We start from the raw sequence: 28000 nt of genomic DNA on the forward strand, positions 1-28000 counted from the left end.
TTCTAAAGCCACATGCTTTTTCATTCCCATTGCTCTTTCTTGTAAGTTATGTCTGAACTCAAATTCCCATTCACTCCTCTAAGTACCATACCATTTAGATTTCATTCCGCTCTACCAAGGAGAATACTAATACACTTTACCCATAGAAACTTCTTCTGAAATAATTTTATTGAATCATCTTATTACCTAAATATGAATAATATGATAAACTATGCAAAATAAATTTTTTAACCATTGAATAGAAAGAAATTATCGATGCAGACTTTACTAAAAAAACAAAACAACATGCAATTTCACCTTGATGAATAATAAATAAAACTTCTAGTAGTGGCACATAAATTTAAAAACATTATATTAGGATTAAACCACTCATACATGATCTCAATTATGAACTATGAACATAATTCATCACACAAGTAAGATGCTGCCAACAAATAAACTTCAGCAAGTCTGAGGATCAAACCACTGACTTCATGCTTTCTGGGTGAATGTTCAGGCCACACTTCAGTCTTCCTAATTATCTAGCAATCTTAGGTTATTTTTTTTCAAGGGAATAAGAAGATACAAAATCTAAAAGCATTAATCAATCTTGAAAGAATTTGAAATAAAAAATCCTAGGCATTTAAGTGGCCCCTGGATTCACCTGGCAAGGGGTCTTTGGTTCATATGCTCCTCCTCCATAAGGATGTTTCCCATAAAAATCATCTTACTTGCATTTCACAGGCATTTGCTATAGTAAATAACTTTTTCATCCCATAAGTATCACAATTAATAATAATTAGTGATAAATTCATCAGTGAAAATTTCTTCAAAACAATGCTACCTTTGCACATCCCCTAATGAGTAGGATTCAATTTTTAAAAAACCACGTTTACAATAATCCAGCTCTGCTCTACAATCAAATCCAAACCAAAATGAATTTTCCAAGGGCTTTGATAGCCCCAATAGTATCTTTAGGGGAATCCAAAATACATAATTACTGTGGGTTGCTCCATTTTAAGAAATTTTATAGACCCTTTAAAGATTGCAAACTTCATTCTGAATTTTGTTTTGTTCATAAAGTTTTTGAAATCGAAAATGAAATAAAAATGGGTAGAGCACACATTTAACAGGAGTAGTGCAAAGGGTTACAAATCAATGAAGAACAAGGCATGAAAAATATAGACACTGATGTTTCAGATTTTGGATGCTTTAAACTTTGGAAAGAATTTTCGAAGGGGAAAAAAATCACCAAAAATTGACACTTTAATTAAAAAGACTCTTTAAAGAATGGAATTTATATACTTCTATTAATAGGTGATCACATACATACACTCAAACTAACAAAAATGCATGAATGTGATACATTTTTCATCCAGGAAAAGAGCCCACTTTTATAAAAGGAATTCTTGCTTGCCATTCATTCTTTCACAAAGTTATCCTGGAACCTCCAACCAGTGGCATCCATTCAATCTCTTCAATTATCACTGTTTAGCAATAATACCTTCTCATTGATAACATTTCATTTTATAAAAGGCCCAAACCACTTTACCCTCAAAATTGATTACATCCAACATTGACAACAGTCCTTTATCCCAGGCAGAGGAAAGTGCAATACCAAGTATTAATATGTAGTTGGTCGGAATTATTCCACATAATTGTAACCCTCACCTTAATGGCCCTACCCAGAATCCTCCCAGAAAAGGAGAAGGGTAATAATCACTGCAGTCAACATCACACTAAATAAAATCTAAAGTATTTTATGGTACAAACAACTTTAAGCAAACAAGAATGTTCAATTATAAGGCTATGCATTTTCCAAATAAAATTTTTAAAGCAATGTAATATATGCGTAATATATACAATAGTCACAAACAGATTCAACTCCAATTTGCGATCCTGAAAACATTATAACACATGGTCCTCTTCATTTTCTCAAAATATTATTTACAACAGCTATACTAAACAATGTAACTGAAGCCAGTCTTTCAAGGTTTTACTTTCCTGGTCTTTTGCTCATTTGGAAGTTTTGAAACAGAACATAACAAAGTATAAATCCTTTGAAATCCCTGATGACCAAAACATATACTCCTCATCCGCTTTGCAGAGGGTGGGGGGGAGGAAATAATTGCAGGAATGAGCATGGGTGCAAAGGTTATACAGGAACGATCACAACCAAGAACACATCAATCGCAACACACAGGGGACAAACGTGCAATGGCACGCTTATCCCACCTTTTTCATGCTTCCACGGTTGGCATTCTCATTACGACTGCAAAAAACACGCCAAATTTGCTAAAAAAGTTCACCACCACATTCTCCCACGAGCACCAGGACCACGCACAGATGGTGCCGTGCAGAGGTACTTTGCCCTCTGTCGACGACACCACTTTTGCGGCAGAGAGTCCCTTGCATTCAATTCCTTAGAGCTCCCTTTGTCAGCCATAGTGTGCTTGGGGTGAATGCAAGGGAGTGAAGAAGGGGCTGTGTCCTATCTGAGCAATTCACGTATCTCCTTGTGCATGTGGCAGAGGAAGTCAACATATGACGGTGATCCATCATTACCTCGGTCCTCCACCAAGAAGTGCTTAAAAACTATTTCTAACTTGTCTCTCTGCCTTACAAGGGTGAGCTGAAAAAACAAATTAACAAATCTTTCTCAAAATGTCAACTTTAAATAGGAACAAAACTCATAAAAATTTAAATGCATAGAACTCAAAATAGTCAGGGGTTAATTGGCTTTGAAAACTTAGAAGGGTATGATAAGGTACAGACAATTAAACATATTAACTTTGTATTATTCCTTCCCACAAAGATACTCTTTTATAAGCCACAACCTGGTCCCAACATTAAAAATGCCTTTTAGAGATAAAGGGCTTTCATTGTACACCTGATGATGGCATGACAATGCTGCAACAGAGTCATGAAAAAAAGTATTCCAGTGAAAATGAAGAACACAACATTAATTCTCCTAGTTGTGAAGAATTTGAACAAAATAATGGCCAAATCTATTGATTTTCAGTCAAAAGTCAAGACTTAAAACAAGTTAATTTGAACAAAAGTTGACTGCAACCAGCAATTAATTCGAAATACGAGATTGAAATTTTGAACCGATGACTGAATGGATCATTCTAAATTGATGACATGTTCTCAGAGGACAGTGTAACGTGAAGCAGCCATTACCTCCATATATGATAGCAAATTTTAAAAATCTCAATTAATGCTTCATTTGAGAATTATGTTTTTTTTTAAAAGAAGAATCATCCAAAGTACACTGAAGAGACTGAAAACTCACTTTTATCATTAAATTCAACAAAGAAAAGTATGGGTTTTAAACTATCAACTATGTACAACAAATTAAATATGACTATTCCAATAAATCATACCCGCATCCTTCTATGGCGCTGGCTGCGGATTTCTTCTATGACTGTAGAAATGCGTCGAGAAAGAGGGTTGTCTAACTGAGGAAGGGAAGTACGGTCAATGTCTATTTGAGCTGCCGACTGGGCCCCAAAGACATCCCTAACCCACTGCACACCAACATTAAGACCAATCCATAAGAACATGTGGATTCCATTCTCTGTGAATAAATTTTACAAATCAGTTATCAGTTTGTACATGCTCTTCTAGAGAGGAAAAATATCTGTTTGGATGGGTCACAGATAAGATGTTAAACATAATAAAGGTTATAAATACATAAAATATAAAAAGTCTTTCTTGAGTATGAAGATATTGCCAGTTAGGCATTTTCCAATTTTTAAGAAGATACATGGCATTACTATTTACAAAAAGGGAAAACTTGTTTTTCAGCAAAATATTTACAGTATAGGTACAGTAATTACCCATCCTTAAAATAAATAAATACAACTTAGTGATTTGAAATCAATATAATATCAATAAGGTTTATCAGAGATTAGTCTACAAATAACATCCCTTTTCCAAAATTGACAGGGACCATTGCAAAAATTAAAAAAACTACATAATTATATAAAATGGTATTGATCATTATATTAAAATCATATTTACAACTGAATTAAAATTATATTTATAAACTCATATTTTTGGGAATACTTAATAAATCAAACCTTACCTAGTACATAAACACCATCATCTCTCATTTTTTCTGCAAGACAACGCATGGGTTGGGGTAGTTCAGAGCCATTAGGGTCCGAAATAAGATCATGCAATGGTATTAGGCGTGGGTAAAAGTAAACGACAGATGAAGGAACATCCATAAGCATGACAGCTTGCATCACAAAAGACCGATCATCAATTGTAAGATCGGAACCTGGAAACATAAAAGATTTATTTAATTTTTGGCCAGTCCTCTCAGAACTCCTACCATAATGTCATTGGGAAAAAAGCTAATGTGCGATCACATTACATCTACATTACACCAAGCATTTTGAAATTCTTGACACAAATGCAATTACAAATTTATTGTTAAGAGATATTTTGGCAATAATTTTCACTTTCCAAAAAAATAAACAATTTCTTCATAATTCATTACACGTTAATAATAATGCATTATCCTTTAATATTCATTATAAAACCATAAACACAGCTATAGATCCGAAGGTCAGTTTGATAGGATATGGTAGATTTCATCCAATACCAGGCCCAACAGCGTGTGAAATTCACACACCAGGGTAAGGGGGCCGGATCCTTTCCCTGTGCCATCTATGGTTACCCAGGAAGTTCTAGTACCCAAGAAATGATACAGCCCGGGTGAAGCTCAAGGTGCCCTGAGGCATGCGGAGGAATTGAACATGGGCCCTAGGGTCAGTAGTCATATGCTCTACCCCTGCACTACCATGTCCCATTATTCATAATATGGAAGATATATACAAGTAGGGATTTGAAAAGAACCAAAAAAAATCATAATTGCCATTTAAACAGTTATCTATCAATACATGTGTTGCCTAAACAATGAGTTCTGATTGGTTCAACAACATTATGCATACATACGAAATTATAGAGCAGGGTTTTGAATATGAACTTTGAGGAACTGTCAGAGTAAATTCAAGTCAAATGTGGCCACTGTCACGGCATCAGTTATATTCATATTTATTACACAAAATTCCTTGAATATAATTGACGGAAAAATTTGCCAGAGCGAATGGAGCTTAAAGCTTGTGATTGGGACTTACCTCCGGACAATGCATCACTCTTGATCAGACAATTGGCATAGAGGGGGAGAAGTTTCATGCATTCAGGCAGTATTAGTTGACCAGATGATGATGGCGTGGCACAATTCTTACGATAACAAGCTAATATTTGAGCACACCGTGCCACCAATCCATCCTTAATTGTCTTTGGAGCACTCTCAAGAAGTTTGAAGACACCTGGGGAGAATGTTTCATGGGGTAAATAATTAAATTTATTCATTTTGATTGACTTAATCTTCAACACTATATGATACACAAGGTTGAAATAGTATCAAATAGACTCACTTTGCTTGGAGAAAAAGTTTATCATGGTGTCTAAGTCACAGCTTCGGTAAAGGTCAGCCATCTGGGTGCAGATTTTGAACGACAAATTCAAAATTCGCAGTCGACGCTGCCCACCACACGATGTGTACAGGAGAGCCACTTGGACATATACGCCATCCTCTTCTGTCAACTTATCATCATGTTTAATTTCCACGGCAACACCCTTAAAAGGAAGATTCATGCCAATTACTTTTTGGAATGAAGACATATCATAATTGGTAATCCCTTGGATAGCATCCCATTATTTAAAAAAAACAATGCTCATACTGAATGCAAACCATTTGGGTTAATCCAACCCAGAAAAAAAATCCAAATCTCAATCTAAAGTTCAAAAGAAATGTAAACTTCTGTAATAATAAAAATGTTAATTGCTGCACATATTTTTTTACTTACCCTTGATTCTATTGGTAGCCTTAGGTCAATAAAACATTGAACCCTGAATCATTTCGATTGCAATAGAAAATGATACTCCTTTTCACGAAACCCCAAGTTGCTACTGATATTATGCATTTGCAAACCCATGATTGTTGACAGAAGTTGTTCATAAATAAAACATCAGTGACAGTAGGGTTTCTAAGGAAATGAAAAAGTGACAGAAATAATCTAGTTACCAGTACTACAGTTTTTTTAATTAACTTGGAATTTATAACTCAAAAGTGACAAATGGCTATCATTTTTATCCACTCTATACTCAAATTAAAATAATATTTATTTCACGATTTACACTGGAATGACATAGAAATGGGCTGGGTCAAATGACTGGGTAAATAAAAGTAGCTACATTAAAATTTTAAAAATCACATGACCATTTGGACTCAATCATAGGCATGCCCAACTGATTTAATCAAACCTCTGAAGTTCTTCCAACTGATTGTGCAGAAAGTTGAAGCTATGCAGGGAATTCCATGAGATATCTATGCTCTGAGCAATATCATATGTTGATAAAAATGTAGTTTCAACAATGGAATGAAAAATTGAAATAAAACAATATGCCAGCTGTTTGTGATGAAAAATTTCTTCACCTGCAGAGGGTGGCAACCCTATAGAATTGTATTCAGCTCTGATATCTTTTGCAAAATATTCAATTACATTATGGAATAGAAATGAACACAAATAAAAAACAAATTTGGATTAATTAAGGTAAGTAATAAGGGATTACACCTTCACTGTTTGTACCATTTATCTGAAAAGCACTTTAATATATTGATCACTGCCAACTTTAGCCACTATGCACTGTTTCCTTCCGATCACTTGCTAAACTATTAGTATTATTCAAATATGAATTTATTCCTTAATTTTAAAATATGTTAGCAATAGTGAAGGCTATGAGCTCAGAGACGTTGCATTACCTAGATTTTCCTTGCCAAAAATAGCAATTAGCTGCCATGCCCAAAGGCCACTAGAGATGATATTGATATAAAATAAGTTGAAAATGGAGAAGGAAAATCTATATAATGATAACCCTAACTGACCTTTAGAAATGATCCACTCAATAAAACAAACATTTTAAACAATGCTATTCATTTTTAATTATAGGTCTATGTAATTCCACCACTCACTCGTTACTCTGTTAATGCTTACCTTATCACAATCAATGCTGGCAATTTCCATATCTGTTGTGTTGGCCATAAAAAAGTGTCCATAGAAATCTGTTGCCCTCACTCCAGTGGAGGTGCGAACTCTCATCACTGTGTCGAAAGCTACTGTCCTCTCAACATCTCGTTTTATGTCAGCTATGAGCCTTTCCCCATCCAAATTAGCCTAGAATAAAAATGAATAATGTACACTAATAAACACCTAAAAAAAAACCATTAAACATACAACACTACCAGCTATTATCAACATACTCTAAGTTTACAGTGTATGCAGTAATTTAAAAACGTAAAATTCCTGCAATTACCCATGATAAATTTTAATTCATCAAATAATTTATTACCTGGAAATATGTGTACTTGAAGACCTCTCCACCAGTAAGCCTACTCACTTGACCAATAGTAGCTAAATCAATGTATGAATTGTTGAAAACAAATAGATCCACACTGCAGCCAGCCATTACACAATCTTGCCCAAGATTATTGTAATAATTTGTCTGAGGACCTAAAATTATCAAGAAATTTCACCCGCATGTTATGAACATTGAAAGTGCTTTATAACATATGCTACAAAACATGCTGCATTGTATAGTAAAATCTCTTTGCCCTTCTATTTCTAATAATTTAGTAAGTGATTTCTTTAAATATTCAATTAATGTCTCTGGCATTAAAAAAATAGCCTCACTAGTGATGGAATAATGGAAAAAATAATGGCTTACCTAGCACGGACTTCTCCTTATCTGTCCCTAATACTTTCCTGTCATCTCTGTTCTTTAATTTACCAGGAGCCTCTGCTATCGGCAGAGATGAATGGAAAACAAGTAACTTTCCATTGCATTCAGCAGCCTGAAAAACAAAAAAAAGAACAATTAATTAAAATACTGACTTGTCTTAATATTATATTACAGTTAAGCCGCAATATTAAAAAATTCAAGGGACCAAAGAAATTGTACGATGGCTGTCCAGAAAGTAACTTACCTTTTGGAATAAAACAAGAACCTAATAACAAAACTGTCTAAATATATGCATTTTAAGGGAAAAATCTTAAAATAATTTTTAAAATAGTCACCGTTGAAATTGAAGCATTTATCAGAAGTATACACAAGCTTTTTACTTATATCTCTGAAGAGACATGCCGCCTTACATTTTAACCATTTGTTTACAAAAGCATGCAATTCCGCATCACTGTCAAAGCACTGTGTTACAAGCCATGCTTTCATTGCTGGGAAGGGTTAGCAATTCCTCTGAGCCAGATCTGGACCATACGGCAGGTGATCAAATACCTCCAAACCAAATCCATCCAAGAGCTCTCGGGTGCGATTAGCCTTGTGTAGACGTGCTTTGTCATGAAAAAATGAAACTTTTGAGCTCAGTTTCCCCCAGGCTAATTTTGTATTGCCCGCCTTAGTTTTTTCAATATATTTCAATAAAGCCACGTTCAAGTAAATTAACCCTCAAGAGTCCCAAAAACCAGTTGCCATAATCTTTCTGGCTGACAATGTTTGCAAAGATTTTCTTGGTTTCCAAGGAGAACTTGTGTCCCCATTCCATCGACTACCTTTTTGTCTCACAATTGACATGCTTTACCCATGCGTCATTCCCAGTTACGACACAATCTAAGTGCATTACCATCTTTGTCATAGGCTTTGAGGAAAGGAGACTTCATGAAATTTGGTAAAACTGAAACTTAATCAAAACACAGTGATTTTCACGAATTTTTTCATTGATTTTCACCATCATTTCATCTATCACGAGGCAAGGCCAACCACTGTGGTTCTCATAGTGAACATTGGTTTGGCCAATTTTAAACTGAATGCATTACTGCCTCACTCCACCTTTACTCATTATTCCATCTCCGTACACTTCATAAAGTTGCTTATGAATTTCAATTGGCTTTTGGATATTGCCAGTGAAAACTTAATCAACTTTACTACTCGCAGAATTTTCTATTGCAGCCCAAATTTTTAAAGTTTGCAGTGAGCAAAGAAGAAGAACCACAGTCTGCACACCACCACAGCAGGAGGCGTACTGAGTGTAGGGACGTTTTGACACCAAGATGATGGCTCTAGCCCTATCCACCACTACTCTAGGCTGAAATGAAGGTTACTTTCTGGACAGCCCTTATAATTCAAAATAAACAAAATAATAAAAAGTAATAATAATAAATATAAATAAATAACTAAAATAAAAATAATAAAAGTAAGTAAACCGCATCACATTCTTATAGTTCCTGGTATTTAACCAGTTATATCTCAATGCCATTTGATATGTACACACTTAAAATACTAGCCTTAATCCTTAAAATAGGAAAATTAACCTTTAAAGTTCTGGAAAAATATTTTTGCTGCATCAATTGAGGAAGGAAGCACTTGCTGCAGTGAGTATTTAGTTTATCAAAATATGACAATGAATCCGATTGATCTTTCACTATAAATTATGTGAAAGAGTCACAGCACTAGGAATAGCCAAAAAGTCCTCGAAGCGATTCAAATTGAAACCTCTAAGATTATGAAAATTAGATTATTTTATGTTGAATAAATATAAAATAAATAGAAAATGGTGCATCTATAATCTTGAGATCTTCGTGCATATGGCCTATATACTGAGAAACTATAACATTATCTTCATAACAACTTCATACCTTCAATGCTTCCAAACCAGCCTGGATAGCAGGTGCTAGAACTGTTTCAGTCTCTCTTGTCTCTGAGAACATTGCTGGAATTTGTTCCATAAGGCTATCAATCACATGAGCTGATTCTTCTGGGTCACACAAAAATCCATCCAAAAGAGGCATAAACATATCTTGCACATCACCGACAACCATCATTTGTGGTTGGGCCAATATTGACTGCAACATTCAAAGATTTACTATTAGCATCATGCATAACAACATCAATATGACAACTTGGTCGCAGTAATGGTGCTAGTCTGGAGAGTTAATGATATCCAGAAGCACTTCAATTCATTTACCACTACAAATAGGCTACCCTTAAATTGACAATCAAAACAAAAATTCTGTTTCCACATTTTATAGTTCTATTGGTTTCTTTGCGCGGGCATCATCATTTTTTTCACAGTTGAGAATATTCACAAAATTATGACAATAAAATATGAGCAAATTAAAATAAGTCAACATTATGTTCACTGCTAACTATGCACATTAATTATAAATTATATTTTATAGCATTAGCCTCACTAATTGAGACTCAAGGACCAAAACTGGTGACTAAGTACATGATAGCTTTTATAAATGGAGTTGATTGATTTAGGAAGAAACAGCCTTGTGAAATCAGGGGCAAATATGATAAAATTGAGGGCCAATAAAAAAGATAAGAGTGAAATTTATGTTCCAAGTACTCTGTTTTCTATGAAAAACTGAGTTTATTTATATGTTTCCAATTTTCTTGGCTTTTAAAATGACTGCATTTGCTGTACAACAGACCTCTATTACATGGCAAAGTCATAAAGCCTAGAATTTAACAGCACATCATTAAACACAGATATTGTAGGAGTCAAGTTTGTATGCCGGGTGTAAAAACATAAACATTTTATCTTGTTCCTTGCATACTTGATAATGCAATACATATGGAATACATCATACTTAAATATTGTAGTATTTTCATTGTAAACACATGAAAACTATGTTTTACACAACAGCCACAAACGAAGCCATTGAAATTGTAAGAACAAATGAATATACATGTGGTATGTAAATATGATTAATTAATAATATCATACTATATTTTCTTTATTTTTATTTTTCAATGATAATAATGTAAAATAAATATCCATGCCTACCTTAATATTATAAAAGTGAACAGTGTTGTTGTACGTAATGAAACCAACTTTCATTGCTGATTTCTCACAACCATACTCTTTTGGCAATAGTTTAAGAATTCCTCTCATTTCCTGGCAAAGAAGCTGAACCATGCCAGATTTTATGTTATTATAAGAAACATCAATGAGAAAAATGAAGGCAGGTGGTTGCGGAAAAACATTATTCTGAAAAAGAAAAATAAAGCATTAGTTTTTAAAATGAAAAAGTCCTCAGCTAAAACCAAAGGAATAAAATATCATCAAGGTATTTTCACAAACTTTGGACACTTCCAGAGAATAATGAAATGCTTTTCAACAATTTTTAAAAGTTAAATAAATTTGGGGAAAATGCTATCAGTACATTTTTTGCAAATAAATAACATCCACCACATGTTTTAGAAAATATAACAAAGTCCTGGAAAAGCTAAGCTCCTAATGAAAGAGATGAATCATCTGAATTTATAATTATCTCAATAGACGAGACCATTTCTATCTGCTATCACTAATACTACTAAAGCTAAGCATATCATATACATAAATAAATATTTAACAATGAAGTTGGGATGTGTGGAACATATATTTAAATTATATTATTTTCAAATCATTAAAATGTCATATGGTATATAGGCAGAACAATAGTTCTCAACAGTCTGCAGTTTGCTTTCATGAATTACATATTTTGCAGCAGTCATAAGACTAGTACCATCAAAGATTTTTAAATGTATAAATATATATATATCAAGAAAAAATTGTTTTATTCATCAACATGGTATTTGAGCCATGGATATTGTAACTATGAAAATCTGGTTTATTTTGTGCTATTGATAATATAATATAGCAGAAGATTATTGGATGGTTTAAAAAACATTATAAACTTCAATAACAACTTTTGTCTTCCTATGAAGTCAAATTATTTCATGACTGGCATATTTAAAGCTTAAAAAATTTCATTAAAAATAGAATACTGTTTGAAATCCTTCAATGTAGAGTTCTTAATAGAGTGATAAAAAATGAAAAAATATAAAATGACAAAACAAGATTAGATTCTTACTCTGCAGTAATCCTTTGTGGCCACAAATTCATAAGCTCCTAAAATGAGCTCCGGCCTTTCAAACCTATCCACTCTCACCCCTGTATGGTCCAGATGCTGGAAATACTCTGGTGGCACTGTTAAGAAAGTATGATAATTAAACTTAATTCGTACACACAATGAAAACTGTGAGAGACAGAATCTGCCTATGGCAGACAACTCTCCAAGAGGGATATAGTAAAAGCATGCTATTTAAAAGATTGCCTCAATAAAATGAAATATACAAGAAATGGATGGAAAGAAGCATTCTTTGCATTTTATGTATCACTATGCGAAGGACATATAATGTACCAATAGCATAAGGACTGTTCCATGAAGAGTAATCATACATTTTTATTTGCATTATGTATAGCGCAACTTTATTTTTATTGTTATACTATTAGCTTTGTGTGCAATACATATGTGGTACAAGTTTCATTGACTGAACAACAGTATTTCGCTAGTGGCCAATGATTGCAATCTTAAGCATGTTCAGTTCGCCTATGCTTTCTCCTAATGATGAAAAACACTTGCCATGGAGGTGTTTATTCACAATGGCAAACAGGAAGAAGTCACATGGGGCTTGAGGTAATGGATTTTAATAATTTCTCTTGTTTTATGCTTCAGTTTCATTGCAAACAATTGAGAACTAGTTTACCTGAGATTTTAAAGACTATGTACACATTTTTTTGCAAATTCAGCCACCAGCTCAATAAGAAGCAATGGTTTTCCGTACAAGAATGAATAAAAATTCATCCAAATCTTAAGTGTGCATACCAAATTGTAGGGTAAATACAAATATCTTTTCTCATCGAGTATTACAAGACAGAAGTAAGGTGAAATTCACGATTTACTTTTTTTAAACAAAACATTTTGTAGCAATACATCCTTGTAAACAATATTGTTAATTTTTCCCTGAACTAGGTTATCATTACATTCAAGCTTGAATTTCGTATATCCTGGATATCTAGCGACCCGCACATAAATAGCTCTCCATTGATTGCATAACTAGTCACCCATTCAACAACATTGCCATCGTTGAATAACTCACGCAACGTGGTAGCCTACATTTGATATCATATGCTGAGATACTGTACGGTGCTTCACATAATGTTTACATATTTTTAGGGATTTATTTTTAATTGAGGTTTGTCTGCCTCATATGAAAAATGCAAGGGAACTGATAAAAGTTAAAGAGACGACAGGCAACCCAGTGTCATACTCCTGATCACTATTTTCCATAATTATTATTACACTTTTCATACACAGGGCTAGTTTATTATACATATCTGATCAGTGTCTACCATATTATTAAAAAAGATCATAAATTATTGAAAATAGTTATATCCCTTCACTGGATTTTTATCATAAACATCCATAAACAGTTCTGCAGCAAAAGACCAGAAGAAACCTACAAGATAACTGTTAAAACCCCTGGCAAAGACATTAACTTTAATCTTTATTGAATAACATTTGTCTCGGAAATTAACTTTTGTAAATGTACCTTTTATTACTAGTCATTTTCATAATGTCAACAAGTCGCTAGCTACAATGAAATTAAATTAATGGCAGGATCTGAAACAATTCTCCACAGAAGATCTACATGTTCTGATTGGAGGATTGAACTATAAGTATTAAGTATTTAATTAACATTTATGAAAGTAAGTAATAAAATATACCAATAGAGCATAAGCTATGATAATATCCTCTATATGGTACTTTGTCTACGGTTCTGCACACTGTATTCAAGCGGAATACCAATTCAGTTTTTAAAGTTTGTCTGCTTGGAGACCTTTTTTTCCAAAGGTGCATTTACACGTAAGGCACTCCATGAAAGTTATGGTTAAATTGTTCATTTGGAGTTCTTCATTAATGCATATAAATTGAACACAAATGCCTCTCCATGACTGCACAACTAAGCTTTACTTATAGAATTTATTACTTTGGCACATTTGATTAAAATCAAAAATAAAAAATATGGCAAACGTATGCATTACTCAATTATAACAGTAAAAATAAATATTGAAACAGGTAGTTTGAGAGAGATGTAAACATTTTTAGCGCAGGATTTCAATAATTTAGATTGATTAACGTTTCATACAATTAGGATTAACTTGCAGATTATGCCATGAAGTTAATCAAGTGATTTTCCTCACCTTCAGTAGTGGCTTTGCAAAAGTTACAGTGGAAACGACGACCACCATCCATAAATTGCATGTAAGGGCACATGTATGCTTTGCATCTAATACAACGCACAGGGCCAAGGTCTCCCATGTCAACCACTGGAGGTGGTGGCTCTTCTTCAGCTTGGCGCGCCAGTGGACTGATTACCAGACCAAAAGGTACTGCAGTCTACATGGCAAAAGAAAAACAAACATGTATGAATAAAGAATAAGTGAGGAAACTAAAAATCTCATTTATTTTCAATCAAAAAAATTAAAAGACAGGTGAGCCATCCACAAAAATTATAATTGAGGCAAGTTATACATTTTGGGAAGGACAATATATTCACAACAATAAATAACGATTTTTCACCATGATTTATTGCATAAAATGCTTTCTAATGCCAATTGCAAGATACTAATTTCATTGTGCATATACAGCCCGCACACTCAAAAGGGTTTTTTTATTATAAAAAACTGTGCAACCCATCTTGATTTTTAACAGTTAATCCACAACTTGACAACCTATGGAATCCTCTTGCAAAAATTCTGGAAAGGAAAAACACAGGAAAGAGAGATTTTATAATCTGAGAAAAAAATGCTCATGGATCTTGGAAGAATTCCTCAATCTGAGGAAAACAGTATTAAAAAGTGAAATTTTAGTCATTGCCCTATATATTTGAGTATGGATGTCTACTTAAGCCACAAGATTATTAGGGGCCCCAGGGTGTAAAAAAAAGACCATATTTCTTGGATCTTAGATTCATCAAAATACAACCAATTGTTTCATTTTAATCATTTGTGATTCGAAAGTTCAAAAGAAGGTTTCCAAGTGTTGTTGCATGGGGAGCAATAGATGGTTCAACATTTATCTAAAGTGGTAAAGAGCTTCTTTAGGAGCATCATATTTTTTTATTGCTCATTTCCTATTTCAAGTGATTTTTTTATTTTCCTCTTTCTCACCACTAACTCTAATGATTTTTGCTGCGTATATGTTTTTGTCCTCATTAGGGTCTACTTTACCACTGCTGACAACGTTTGAATGCAACATAACCCTCCCCCTCATGTGAAGGGGGCATTTTCATGCTCTGGCAAGTGGCAACCACTTGCCACTTGCCAATATTATATTATTATGCCCTGGTTTGGACAAAAAAATAAACAAGAAAACCAGCCATTCAAGCTAATGAGCAGACAAAGAGAAAAGACTGAAAGGAGTATACAAGATAGGAAAACAGGCAGAAACAATTACTATCATCCTGAAGATGCTTAAATGAAAATCTGAGACGCGATACTACATACACAGCAACCATCAAATGCCACTTGGCACCAACAAATTGCTCTGAAAGCCTACATATCTAAGATTCCACAGCTTCATCAAGTCCATAGGAAGATACCAGATCATTAAAAGTTCCAATCTATTGTTTCGTCAGCTATTTATTCTCGGGCAATAATTTTTGGAAAAAAATTAAATAGTCAAGCAATACTTAAAGCATAAAAATATTACCTGTTTCATTATGTCCATTGTTGCAGGGACACTGTACATAGTTGCACGAATGAAACGGGGACTCGCATTGCCCTGATCCTGGGTCACAAACTTAGTGGTCACTAGTGGAGGGACTTGTCCCTTCTGATCGGTGTAGAAAATACCAGTGTGGATACGTTGGTCCTCTTGCATCACTTGTATCTGGAAGAAATATTAATGAGTAACTAATTAAGAGAGAATTTCTCCATAATGCAGGAACATGCAAAACAGCATTGCATATCAAATTCAACTAATATTACACATCTGGAATTCCCAAGGTAAGCAATTAAGGAGAGATTTAGTTATCTGCATAGTAATATGCATGATCGATAAGTAATGGTTTAAGGTTCCTGCCTATCACTTTTAAGACAAGGACGAATGTCCAAAAGTTTTGTAAATCCAGTGAAATGAAGATGAGTGCTGAAGGTTAAATTATTCCCCAATCTTTCCATAAAAATTAATCCTGGTATTCCTGGTGATGTTTATTCAGTCTTGTTAAAATTCAATCAGCAGGTTACAGAGAGAATAGCCAGTAGGGAAGGTGGAGATGGGTAAAGCTAACCCATTGCTGCTGCTACTACTATTATTCTGCTAGGTTGGCTCCTCAGTTCTTTCTTTGAGGTAGGGTGTAGGCAGAAAAGTAGGACATGAAAGGTTCTTGAAAACGGGACTTGAGAGACAAAAATCTAGCGCACATGATGATGGACTCAGGAAAAAAAAAGTTTCCATTAGTCCCTGCTTCCAACATTATTATTCCTATCCTTTGGTACTTCTTTCTCCCTCCAGATTTTCACAATTTTATTTTTCTAAAGCAGATAAGCTTAATATCTCAGTTACTGGTTCCGATTTTATGGTAGCCTATTTTTTCACAGGGTAACACCTAATTTTCACTGCAGAAGGTGCTGCAGACCTCATAAGGCAGGGGAGTAATTACTTTTTTAACTACAACTGAAACACAAAGTTCTTACTCAATAATTTGTATAAGTTTGCTTCTTTACTACTCCGCTTAGACTTACAAATCCATCAGTACAAAATCACAATGACTTTTAAGGTTAGTAATCATTTGAGTTGATATTTGAGATTTTATTTGTCTGCATTTCAAAAGTGATAAAATATTACTTTACTTGATCAGAACTAAAAGGTACCTCTAACACAAGCCAGCCAGCCATCTCATTCATGGTAACAATGAACGTTCAAAGAATAATGCAATTGCTGTCTCGCTGCAGTAGGTGGGTAGTTTGCCAGTAATATGAGTATTAAGGAAGTGTTGAACAATAAAAAATTACATGGAATCAGAGATAAGAAGTGGATGCCTCACTGTAATCATATTATGCCATTAAATAAGCTTCAATATTCAGCAGAAACCTCAATTTCTCTACGCAAAATTCATTGGATCATCTGGAATGAATTACATACTATCTAGCTTGGATATACTATACAGCATTGATCTATGCTAGTCTCAAGCACTCAAACGCACTCTACTTTCCTGTCAAGTGACGGTCAATATCAAAGTTGACTTTTGTAAATCACAATTTACTATTGCAAAAAATGCATAAATATGGCATTAGGGGCAATGCACATGACTGGTTAGTCTCATATCTTCAGGGCCATCAGCAGCACGTGGTTTTGCTCAATGATGGAAAAAAATTCATCTCTCCTGGTAAAGTTGTATGCCAAGGTGCCCCACAGGGTTCAGTTCTGGGTCCTATCCTGTTTCTCCTCTACATTAATGACTTACCTGAGAATATAAGAACCAACGAAAGGGATGATCCACTCCTATTTGCAGACGATACCAGTATCATACTCACTGCCTCTACAGTCCAAAGTTTAACAAACAATGCTAAACAAACCGTTCAACATCTGAACTCATGGTGTACCAGGAATCAGCTGAATTTAAATGTGGAAAAGTCCCAACTACTTTACTTTGCTAATAAAAACAAAAACATGGCCACTTTTGCAATTGAATCAAGTGGAAAACTAATTCCCCAAGCGCCCCATGCAAAATTCCTAGGAATAGTTCTAGACGGGCGGCTGTCCTGGTGGGAGCATATATGTCACCTGGGCAAAAAAATGAATACCATTTGCTTCCTTATTAGAAGCATCAAGTTTACCGTAACAATGGATGTCCTCATGTCAATATATTATGCAAATATCTACTCCTGTATAGTATATAGTATCCTTTTCTGGGGTTCTTCTCCGCTTGCAGACACAATATTTAAAATTCAAAAGCGAGCCATACGGCTAATTGTCAAAGCAGAGCATAATGCTCCTTGTCGTCCATTATTCCATAAATTGAACATTCTACCTTTGCCATGTATTTATATCTATGTATTACTGGTGTACACCTTTGTAAACCTTTCAATGTATGACACAAATTGTGGTATTCACCACTATGGGACCAGGTCTAAAAATGATCTGCACCGAACTTACGTAAGAACTAGAACCACCGCACTAGGCCCTAAATCTATGGGTCTCCTTATGTTTAATAAGGTAAACGAGGACCTGAAATCCAGCACAAACATTTATCTATTTAAAAGAAAACTGAGAGCTTTTCTTCAAAGGAATTTGTTCTATTCTATTAGGAATTTCATGGAACATGAAACTTAGAATAGGCATATGTATTTACATTGTGTATTATTCTATATATTGACGTGTCCTATACTATGTACAATTTTTTTTTGTATGATGGTCTCTGGACAAATAAAAATTATTATTATTATTATACATAAATATTGGAATTCTCAGCAAAAGGGTTCAGAGTGGGATTCATTGATTGTGACTCACTGGACTTGGCATGTGATCCGGATCCAGGCGCCTGGCCTGCTGCTGGGGCTGCTGCACGGGGTGCATGGGCCGTGGCTGCATGCCCATTGAGCCATGGGGCATTGGGGGCATCTGACCGCCAGAGTGCATCCCTGGCTGTTGGGGACCAAGCTGAGGCTGGGGCATCTGCTGTGGTGCAGAATAGGGACCGGACATTTGGTGGCCCATATGAGGGGGAGGGGGCATTGATCCCGGTTGCTGCATCTGCCGACCCTGGAGGTAGCCTTGCTGGGGATGGGGCTGCCCAACACCCCCTCCCGACATCCCATTGACGTATCCCCCGAGACCCACCATCTGCTGGCCACCCTGTTGCCCGAGGGATGGAGGCGGAGGCTGGCCCATTGGGGGACCTCCTGGGTACCCCATGTCTGGCCGTAGGTTACTGGAGGGCATTTGGAATCCACCATTTATGGGAGCTTCTGAGTTCTGCATGGGCACTTGGGATGGGGCTTGTGAATACGTTCCCTGGAAAGTACTTTTGAGGGGCCCTGGCATTGAACTCTGAGGATGGCCCTGCATTGACCCTGGCATGGGTCCTGGTGGGAGGCCCTGCATGGATCTTGGAGGATGGCCCTGCATTGAAGCTTGAGAAGATGGGGGCATCTGTCCTGGTGGAGGCCCAGGCATTGTCCCCTGTTGACCCTGCATAGGACCCTGGGGAGGCCCTTGCATTGACCCTGGGGGTGGTCCCTGCATTGAACCTTGTGGGGGGCCTGCCATGGGCCCCATGGGGGCATTTGGCCCCTGGTTGGGGGCCTTCATGGACCCCTGTGGGCCCGGCATTGTGCCTGGAGTAGGGCCAGGCATGGCAGTTTGAGGGGGCCCCTGCATGGTGCCTGGCTGGGGGCCATGCATTGACACGGGGGGAGCACCAGGCGTTAGGCCTTGGTGAGGAGGAGCATGTGGACCTGGTGCCGATCCTTGCATTGATGTTTGGGGTGGTCCCTGAAATGATCCCGCTGCGGGAGGGGCGTTAGGCCCTGGAACATTCTGAAAAGGTGTGGGAGGTTTAGGAGGCTGCGAAGAACTGTATGCTGGTGATTTCATGGGAGGAGCAGAGCCAGGTTGATAGCCCTGAAATATAGGTTAAAATAAATTACATCAAAGAAAAACACACTATAAGATAATCCAAAAAACAAGTAATCAACCTGAATTGTTAGGGGAGGGCAGAGCTCACACAGCACTAAGGCCTCAAATTATGTTAAATGTACAAAGAAAAGTATTTAAGGGACCCAGTTCCTTTCCCGGTGCAGGCTGCGATTTCTCAGTTTGCGGCAATAAAGACATGACCAATATAGCACCACAGGAATAAAAAAAGCAAATAAAAAAGTTAAAAGTGATCCTGTAAGCAACTTTTTAAATAATCTGACAGGTGCTAGTACAAAATTATTGTAGAAAAAAAACCATTTATGCCTTACTGATTTTATTCAGGCATGAGAGAAACTAGTTTTTCTAAAGTTATTAATTCAATTATTAATTTAAGTATAACACCTATTATCTAAGACCATGCCTAATTAGGCTGAAAATATTATTTGGAAAGCACTGATTAGATTTTAATTAGGTAAGAACAGTGTTGTGTGTGAAGTTATAAATAGAGGCTATCTGCACTTAATTTTTGGGATAAGGGGAGGCCAATGACCTCAATTTTTTAGGTCTATGGAGATCAGAGGTCATCATCATCAAGTGGCGTAGTGGCTGGGATTTCTAAACCTCTGAAAGGACATTTAACCATAGACAAAAGGCTACTGTACATCAATGGCAGATAGCAGCAGTGAGATTCTTGAATATTGAACTCATAATTATGCTTGGTCTGGGATTAAAGTCCAAAGCGGTGTGACTGTTTTTCAAATTGGTAAATACAGTAAACCCTTGACTATGTGTGCACAGATTATCCATGCTATTCTCTCCCTAGTACTTCAAAAGTTTAATAAAATTACAGTTGTATAAATAACTAAATTATTTCTAACATCAATATACTTTTGATAACTATAAGGTTGAATTACCTAGGCTTCCTTAAAAGTTTTTATTGTCACTAAATCAAAAGTTAACAATGGTATTTGATGCTTTAATTTAAAAAATTTTCTGCTATCTGTACTATCCTAATATCGTTTCCCTTGCATTCTTTAGCCCCGAGAATTTTATATTCTCCGTTAAGGCAAGCAAATATATAACTTTACTTTACTATGCAACAAATAGGTCATCAACTATCTAAGAGAGTAGTCTGAAAAGTTTGACCTAACAAATAAATCAGACATTGATTCTTCAAATTTATTTTTCACATAGTTTCCTTATAAGTCGACACACTTTTTCCAACCATGCTCTTAAAATAGGCATTCATGTATGCAATAGCCTCCTCATCCTATGAAAACCTCTGTCCTCCAAGTGAAACTTTAAGGGCAAGGAACAGAAAAAGTCGCTTAATGCCAGATCTGGTTGATACCATACATGGTCAATCAACTTGAAGTGCAATTCATGAATTTAAGCCATGATGACAGCCAAAGTGTAAGCAGCACCTGCTGAAATGTCCTGAAGGAAAAGTACTTCCTTCTTCTTCGAATGTGATCATTTTTTTGCAATACCTGCCTCCAGCTTGTAAATAATAATGTGTAATACTCTCCCGATATTGGTATATTTTCTCAAGATAATAGATCCACACAATTCCATGACTATTCCAGAAACAGTCGCAATTACCCTCACGGCCAATGGAACCATCTTTGCCTTTTACAGGGCAGGTTCACCCTTTTCAGTCCGTTTTGACTGTTCTTTCATCTCAAAAGTGTAGCCGCGGATCCAACTTTCATCTACAGTTATGAATGGATGCAAAAAAATGTACTTGCCTAACTTAAACTGCACCAACGGCCCTTTTGAAATGTTCATTTGAATGTGTTTTTGGCTCAAAGTGAGCAAACATGACGCCATTCACACCGATAGCTGATGCATGTCCAATTTTCCAGTCATTATATTACAAAAATGTTCTTTCCATTTGCCAATAGCCTCGGTTATCTCTCTAACTTTCATTTGATGGTGATCCAGTACCATTTGTTTAACATTTTCAATATTATCATTGGTTATCCCAGTTTTTGACCATCCCGAATGCTCATCACCTGGCAAGCTGGTATGGCCACCTTTAAATTCAGCTGCCCTAAATACCATTGAGGCAAAAGATTCTCCTAACATATACCCCATCCAAATCATATTTCATTTGTGTAGATGTATTGCCTTTCGAAAACAAATATTTAAAGACAACTCAATACTCAATTTTTTCTTACTTCACAAAAGTCCTCGCAACGACTCACTCAAATGACCGTCAAACAACTAAGAGTCCAAAATGGTTGTAATTTTGATGAGTGACTTTCAATTCATGGGCAAACACAATCCACAATTTTTGTAGAAGAGTTCTACCATATTCATGCTGAGGTGGGAAACTGTTCAGACAACCCTCATACACTGAATTATTTTAATCAATATCATATGATGAATATGAATCTGTATCAGCAATCCTTTTCCTTTATTCATCCTTCACCAGCCATCTGTTTTTCCCTGGCTACATGATTGGTTCAGCCATTTAGGAAGATATTCTCTGCTGTTCATTTTATGACAGCTCCGTTTTCTTGTACAACTAAAATTCCACCATAATAAATGTGTCTGAGAAATGAAAAAAATGCACTTTCCATTGCTAAACAAATGAGATTTTATCACAAAGATTGAAATAGGAGTTTCTGTACACACCTATCTGTGTATATCATAGCCATATTTTCTGCATATTCTGATCAACCATGTTTTTTCAATTAACCAAGCATCATTAATGCATCTATTAGCACAGATAATTGAGTTGACTAATTTTGATTTTATGCATTATGCACAATAATTTAAGGCAATTTACTCCAGGTATTAATTAGCATGAATTTTGCACCTGACAATACCGAAGATTTTTCTGCAGATATATGGGGTAGGAAAGTACAAAAATAGATTGACTAAAATTTTGACTTTGTCCTATTTTCATCAAGGGTGGTTAAAAAGAATTTCTAGATCAACAAAATGATTACAAAAGCAATAATTTCCCTAATAGACACATAGGGAGGCTTCTATCTAATACACCACTGAATATAAAGCCACAATAGTTTAGAACAAGAAATATGAATGTGTGGGGACCACTTATGATTCACTAATGTGATAATTGTCATTCCCATTCACTGATTAACTCTTGATTAATCAATATTGCCGAGTTTGAATGAATGAGAGGTTCTAATACATTCTTCCCCTAAATTTTGATTCAGGACAGGGATTAGCATGGCTTTCAAATTTGGGCCATAAAATTAAGCACCTTAAAAATGTTATCTTAGCGTATAAAGTCAGCAACTGATGAGCAATCCATAGTCATCAACATTATCACACCATTTCATGCCGACCAAAATGACAAAGATGTTTAAGACTTCTTCCCCCAAACAAGTATTCAGTAGGGAAACCATATAAAAGTTATATTACCATGCCAGGCCCTGGTTGCCTTGAGTTCTGTAGAGACATTCCAGACATCTGTGAAGACAGATGATCAGTAGGCAATGGCCCTTGATTTAAGGTTGATTGGTTTCCTGATGGTGGAATGGAAAAGGCACCCGGTGATGCTGCCTCCCCTGAATTGACCATACTTCCTGAAGTTGGCCCTGGTGGTCCTGGAAAAATTTATATAAATATCACACCCCAGCATAGAAGAGTAAAGCAAATCAGAAATTGTGGCTATCAAACAACATTTGACAGTGTCATACATTATTCAAAAAGCAAATTTTCAATGCCAGATCATTACCGTTCCAATTATAAAATGTATTTTAGAATCAATAAATGGGTATTTTTTTCATAAAATTATCATTCTACCATGCACTACAAACTTCCAACAACTTGCATAAATGGTTAACTTTTCTCCTGATTCATTTCTCTTCCTTTTGGCCTCCTGAAAACTGCCACCTAAACAGTAACTTATTTAGAACTACCAATGCCAATTAAGAAATGGCTTTATTGTTGGAGTACGACAGTATGAAACAATGAAACCACTTTCACATCAATACTTAACATATTCGTTACTTGAATTCCTTAATGGAGTTAATGCAAAAACATAATGAGACCATAAAAATCTCCGCTCATATACCAAGGAGAGCGGATTATGTTATTTGGAAATTTTTTCCAACATGACCTACATATTGATGAATTGTGTTTGTCTGCAATATTTGAAGTCAATGTGATGTGTTCCGTACATATCTTTCAGGAACCAATAAATATTATCATTAATTCAATACGAGTGCATTTTTTAATATACTTTACATTATAGGAAAAATACAATTTCTGGAGAAAATTTCTGTTACTCGTTTAAAAAGCACACGTCATACGAGGCCATCAAGACAACAAAATCACCCCTCCCAAGAACACACAGAAATTATTAAAAACTGCAATATACCTATCGAAGATTAGAAATCTAATTTTACAATTTTGCTTATGATAGCTAAACCGATGTGGCCACATCATCATCTAGCCACTTCAATATACTTAATAATTAAATATTATTGAACAAATTGAGAAATAATATTTCTCTTTATGAAAGTAGAAGTGATTTATACTCTTAGAATACGAGTAAATGAAATACAGCATTTGATGTAACTGTTTTTAATAGCAAACAAGAAGTCATCCTTAATTTTAATAGTACAAAAAATCTAAGTGCATGCATGCAAAACCTTTTGTTTTGTGAAATGCGTGGAAAAAAATGAATGGTGAAAAAACTTATCCTCAGGAAACTATGGCATAATTATAAAATAGCTGATGTGGCAACCTAGTTACAGGGAACGAGCAGGCCAACTGGCAGTAGTTCCTATAGATATTTGGTAGTGATACTGAATAAATATATCGTATTTCCACAAACAATATGATTAAAAACTTGAGTTATTTCTTCTTAAATATGAGGCAAACTTTTCTCACAATCACTGAAACTACAGATAAGTAGTCAGTAATTTCATTAGCAGGTAGTGTAACATTATAACACCATGGACAAATTATAAAGGCACCCACTAATGCAAAATCAATGTTACACTGATACTTTTTTTCCTACATTTCGGAGGACATATTAACCATACACAAACAAAATCTCACTGATTGCCAAATGACTATTTCGTTGGATAATCATAAGTCAGTAAAACAGAAATTATAGGAACTATATTCAGATCAGACTGGGTTCAGCAATATCACTGCCTGCAAAAAATCTACCAACATAAAATTTCAGGAAATTATAATTAATATACATGAGAAGTGCCATTTACTCTTGATATTGCAGTCTTATGTTCTGCAAAATTGAATTGAACATTGCACACAGAAACGGGTTTCAAAGATGCTTTTGGCTGTAATGAAATTTTCACATATTTTCCAAGCATTAAGGTATATCCATTCTCTTGGTCCTGAGCAACTAAGCAACCCTCTGATGCTCCACTACAATGGAGATCTCAGGAATCACTTCTCTTAAGGATTATGAATTTCTCACAAGTTATCTATTGAACTGATGAGGCAAATAAAATATTCTACATAACAAAATTGGTTTCCTTTAATGGTCTCCATTGGAGGGGAAAAAATTTGACAAAATAAAAACTGTTATTAACCAATCAGATCATATACCACATAAGCATCACTTGGTCATTCTTTTTATAGTATTCCTTTTTATTTTTTTTACTTAAGGCAAAATTCAGAGGTAGCTATCACTTTAAATCATTTGCTTATTTAAATAGGCTTAAATCATACTTATAAAGGCAACTAAGAGTTTAAAAGGACCATACTATTGAGCACTTGCAATGAGCCAAGAAAGACTACTTCCTGCAAACTCAAATATTGAGCTCTGCTAATGCTTCATTAACAGTAATGTTGTAAGCAGTATTGATTTTACACAACCTTCCACAAATCATTTGCTTTTTTAGGAAAATTTAAGGTCTCCCCAAACTCTTTCCCATACTGAGCAGGATATAAGAGAGCATGAATTGCTGCAGGTGCAATAATAATAATAACAATATTTACTCACCCAAGTGCATGTCTCTAATGCAACTTCAATTTATGATAGCACTTAAGTAAAAATTAGTACATAGTGCAGTTTCTCATTAGCAGGTAAATGAAAGGCATCATGGATAGATTTACAAATTGAGGAACACGAATATAATGCTTCCTTAAGCTTAACTTGGATGGCCAAACTATTTGCATATATCTGATATCGAAACAGCTAAACACACACTAGCAATTTGCGAAAGGAGATATGCCTAAAATACTGCTCAACATTAATGAAAACGCGAATATTGTAAGAAAACTAAGGCCTATAAATACCACATCAAATAAAAATGTCACAATGTATTACAGTGTAAATTTTCCAGTTGTTTGAGCTGAAACATTAAAACTTTAATTAATGACGAGCTGAGCCATACCGAGGACTTAATCATCACTTTAGAGGAATTAAATAAATTTTAGGTTTCATTTTTCGATGAAAACTTTGCAAAAAACTAATCATGACAAATTTTAGTTTAACTTAGTACCAACAAACGAGTGTTTACTCCAAATCATTCTTGGGTTTTTTTAGACGATGCCTAAATTCATCCATAAAAGCTAGCAAATAAATAAAAAATCATTTCAAAGCATAATATTCCTGTTCCAGTTGATGCAGCCACAACATATATGAAGTTTTCACTCATATAGGTCATATATTTTACATCATTTTGATAGTATATTTACTTATTTAAGATGCTGAAGGGTACGCAAAAGGTGTTTACACAGAAACTGGTGAAGAATAAAAAGTATAACCAAGGTTCTAGCGTTTTGACAACACACAAATTCCAATCATCTTAAAAGTGACACCATTTAGCAGAAATACAAATCACTCTTAGAATAGAAATACTAACCCATGTAAATGCTGTAACTATAAAATAGTCATTGGAGCAAAACTGGTGCTTTGGGAAAAACTAATAAAGCACCTGATGATAAAAATTCTCTTCATTGCTTTTCAATTCTTACCTCTGACATTTGGAACGGGTCCATTAGTTATAGATCCACCACTTAATTGCGTAGACTTTTCTGGGCCCATTGAGCCCGCTGAGACTTGGCTAGGCATTGCAGGAGCTCCTGGAGGAGGAAATCGCTGAAATTGAGCATTCGGTGTCGGTCCCACTCCTGAAGGCGCCGGCATACCCTGACTCTGATTTGCATTATCCATAGGAGGCATGCCTAGATGTCTTTCGTTGGAAACTCCATCGTTGTTGTAATTTGGTGGATAATTTTGCGGCATTAATCCTCCATGTGGTGAAGGAAATGACTGAGGATTTTGTTGCCCATAACTATTTGATGCATTGTAGCCTTGATCGGGTACTCCATACTGAGGTTGAACTGGCATATATTGTGGATTCATAATGTCACGTGAACTCTGAAAATATAACAGAAATGCACTGTTTAACGTAATTCACCCAAAATACGTCAATACCGACGTGACACGAAGCATTAATTGTTTAAGCAACAGTGCCAACTGCAAATTGCTGACGCTTCCCGAGGTTAACAACAGAAATTTACACTTCACCATAATTAAATTCTACAAATGTTTAACATTCAAACAAACAAAAACAACAACACCAATTGTCAGTAATACCAAGTAATTCGGTTTGTATGATAGTGAAGCAATGCATATATAACAAATAACTAGGTAAGATCAGGCAGTAATGACAACAGCATAGAATGATTTAAGTAGCATTTGTATTTAAACCATAGGTACGTACTGTTAGGACTTACAAATACATTTAACAACGGCACAAATTACTGTAACATTTTCTCTAACTTCATACTCTGACCCAGCTGTGCCACGTAAGGTCGATCTGGGCATGCGCAACACGGGCCACGTCAACCGCGAACTTAATCTAAAAGAGCGCCAAGATTAAACCATAAGGACTGTCATAATGGCATATATTCTTGAGTCATGAATCGATTTTAAGAGGCATACATTGTTTTTCATATTTTTTTCAAAATGGATAATATTATTTTAAATTATTTTCAGATGATTATTCCTGTTTATTGTTCTTCGCGTAGAAAATGTCAGAAATCGGAATAATATAGAAATAAATAAACTTGCTTTACTTCATTGTATAGTGAAATATTTGGAGTATATATGCAATTTATTGAAAATAATGAAAATAAATATCGCTCCCAAACTTTTTGTCACACAACTTAGATGAAAAAAGGAAATTTACTTCCGTATCCACTCATTGTGATAATTATTATCGATGCAATATCCACGACAGGTTTCAATTGATCTAATGTAGTTTAGCCATCAACATTGATTACTGTACCCAAGAGACATCCAACATTTTCTTCGTAGGTGTGTCATAGGATGACATATTCATGAGTGGATTTCTACCCTTTATTGTAATTTGGTAGGCAATAGGTAAATACTTTAAAAATATGACAGGCAAAAATATTTCCAATATTTTTCCACAATCTAGGAATTCGGAATACTTCTTTTGATACTAGGAATTAAGATAGAACTAGGTGCT

At 35.3% G+C, this 28000-nt stretch overlaps 1 protein-coding gene across 2 annotated transcripts; it reads right to left on the reverse strand.

Annotated features, from left to right (window-relative positions):
• Window positions 1-335: 335 nt before the first annotated feature.
• Window positions 336-27329, reverse strand: Sec24CD (Secretory 24CD). 2 transcript variants are annotated; one of them, XM_071599551.1, is made up of 17 exons: window positions 27230-27329; window positions 26478-26883; window positions 22941-23125; window positions 18417-19529; window positions 15615-15794; window positions 14105-14300; window positions 11931-12046; window positions 10862-11065; window positions 9705-9911; window positions 7783-7909; window positions 7408-7568; window positions 7053-7232; window positions 5433-5634; window positions 5130-5324; window positions 4070-4267; window positions 3366-3559; window positions 336-2611 (listed from the first exon to the last, which is right to left on the reverse strand). In XM_071599551.1, the coding sequence occupies exons 2-17, from the start codon at window positions 26866-26868 to the stop codon at window positions 2471-2473; spliced, it is 3990 nt and encodes a 1329-aa protein (XP_071455652.1). In that variant the 5' UTR covers window positions 26869-26883; window positions 27230-27329; the 3' UTR covers window positions 336-2470. The 2 variants fall into 2 exon arrangements, with proteins under 2 accessions (XP_071455652.1, XP_071455653.1); XM_071599552.1 differs by having other exon boundaries at window positions 27243-27305.
• Between the last annotated feature and the right edge of the window lie 671 nt (window positions 27330-28000).

The sequence above is a fragment of the Hetaerina americana genome, unplaced genomic scaffold (genome assembly GCF_022747635.1).
Source record: "Hetaerina americana unplaced genomic scaffold, ioHetAmer1.1.p SCAF_11, whole genome shotgun sequence".
Lineage (NCBI taxonomy): Eukaryota > Metazoa > Arthropoda > Insecta > Odonata > Calopterygidae > Hetaerina > Hetaerina americana.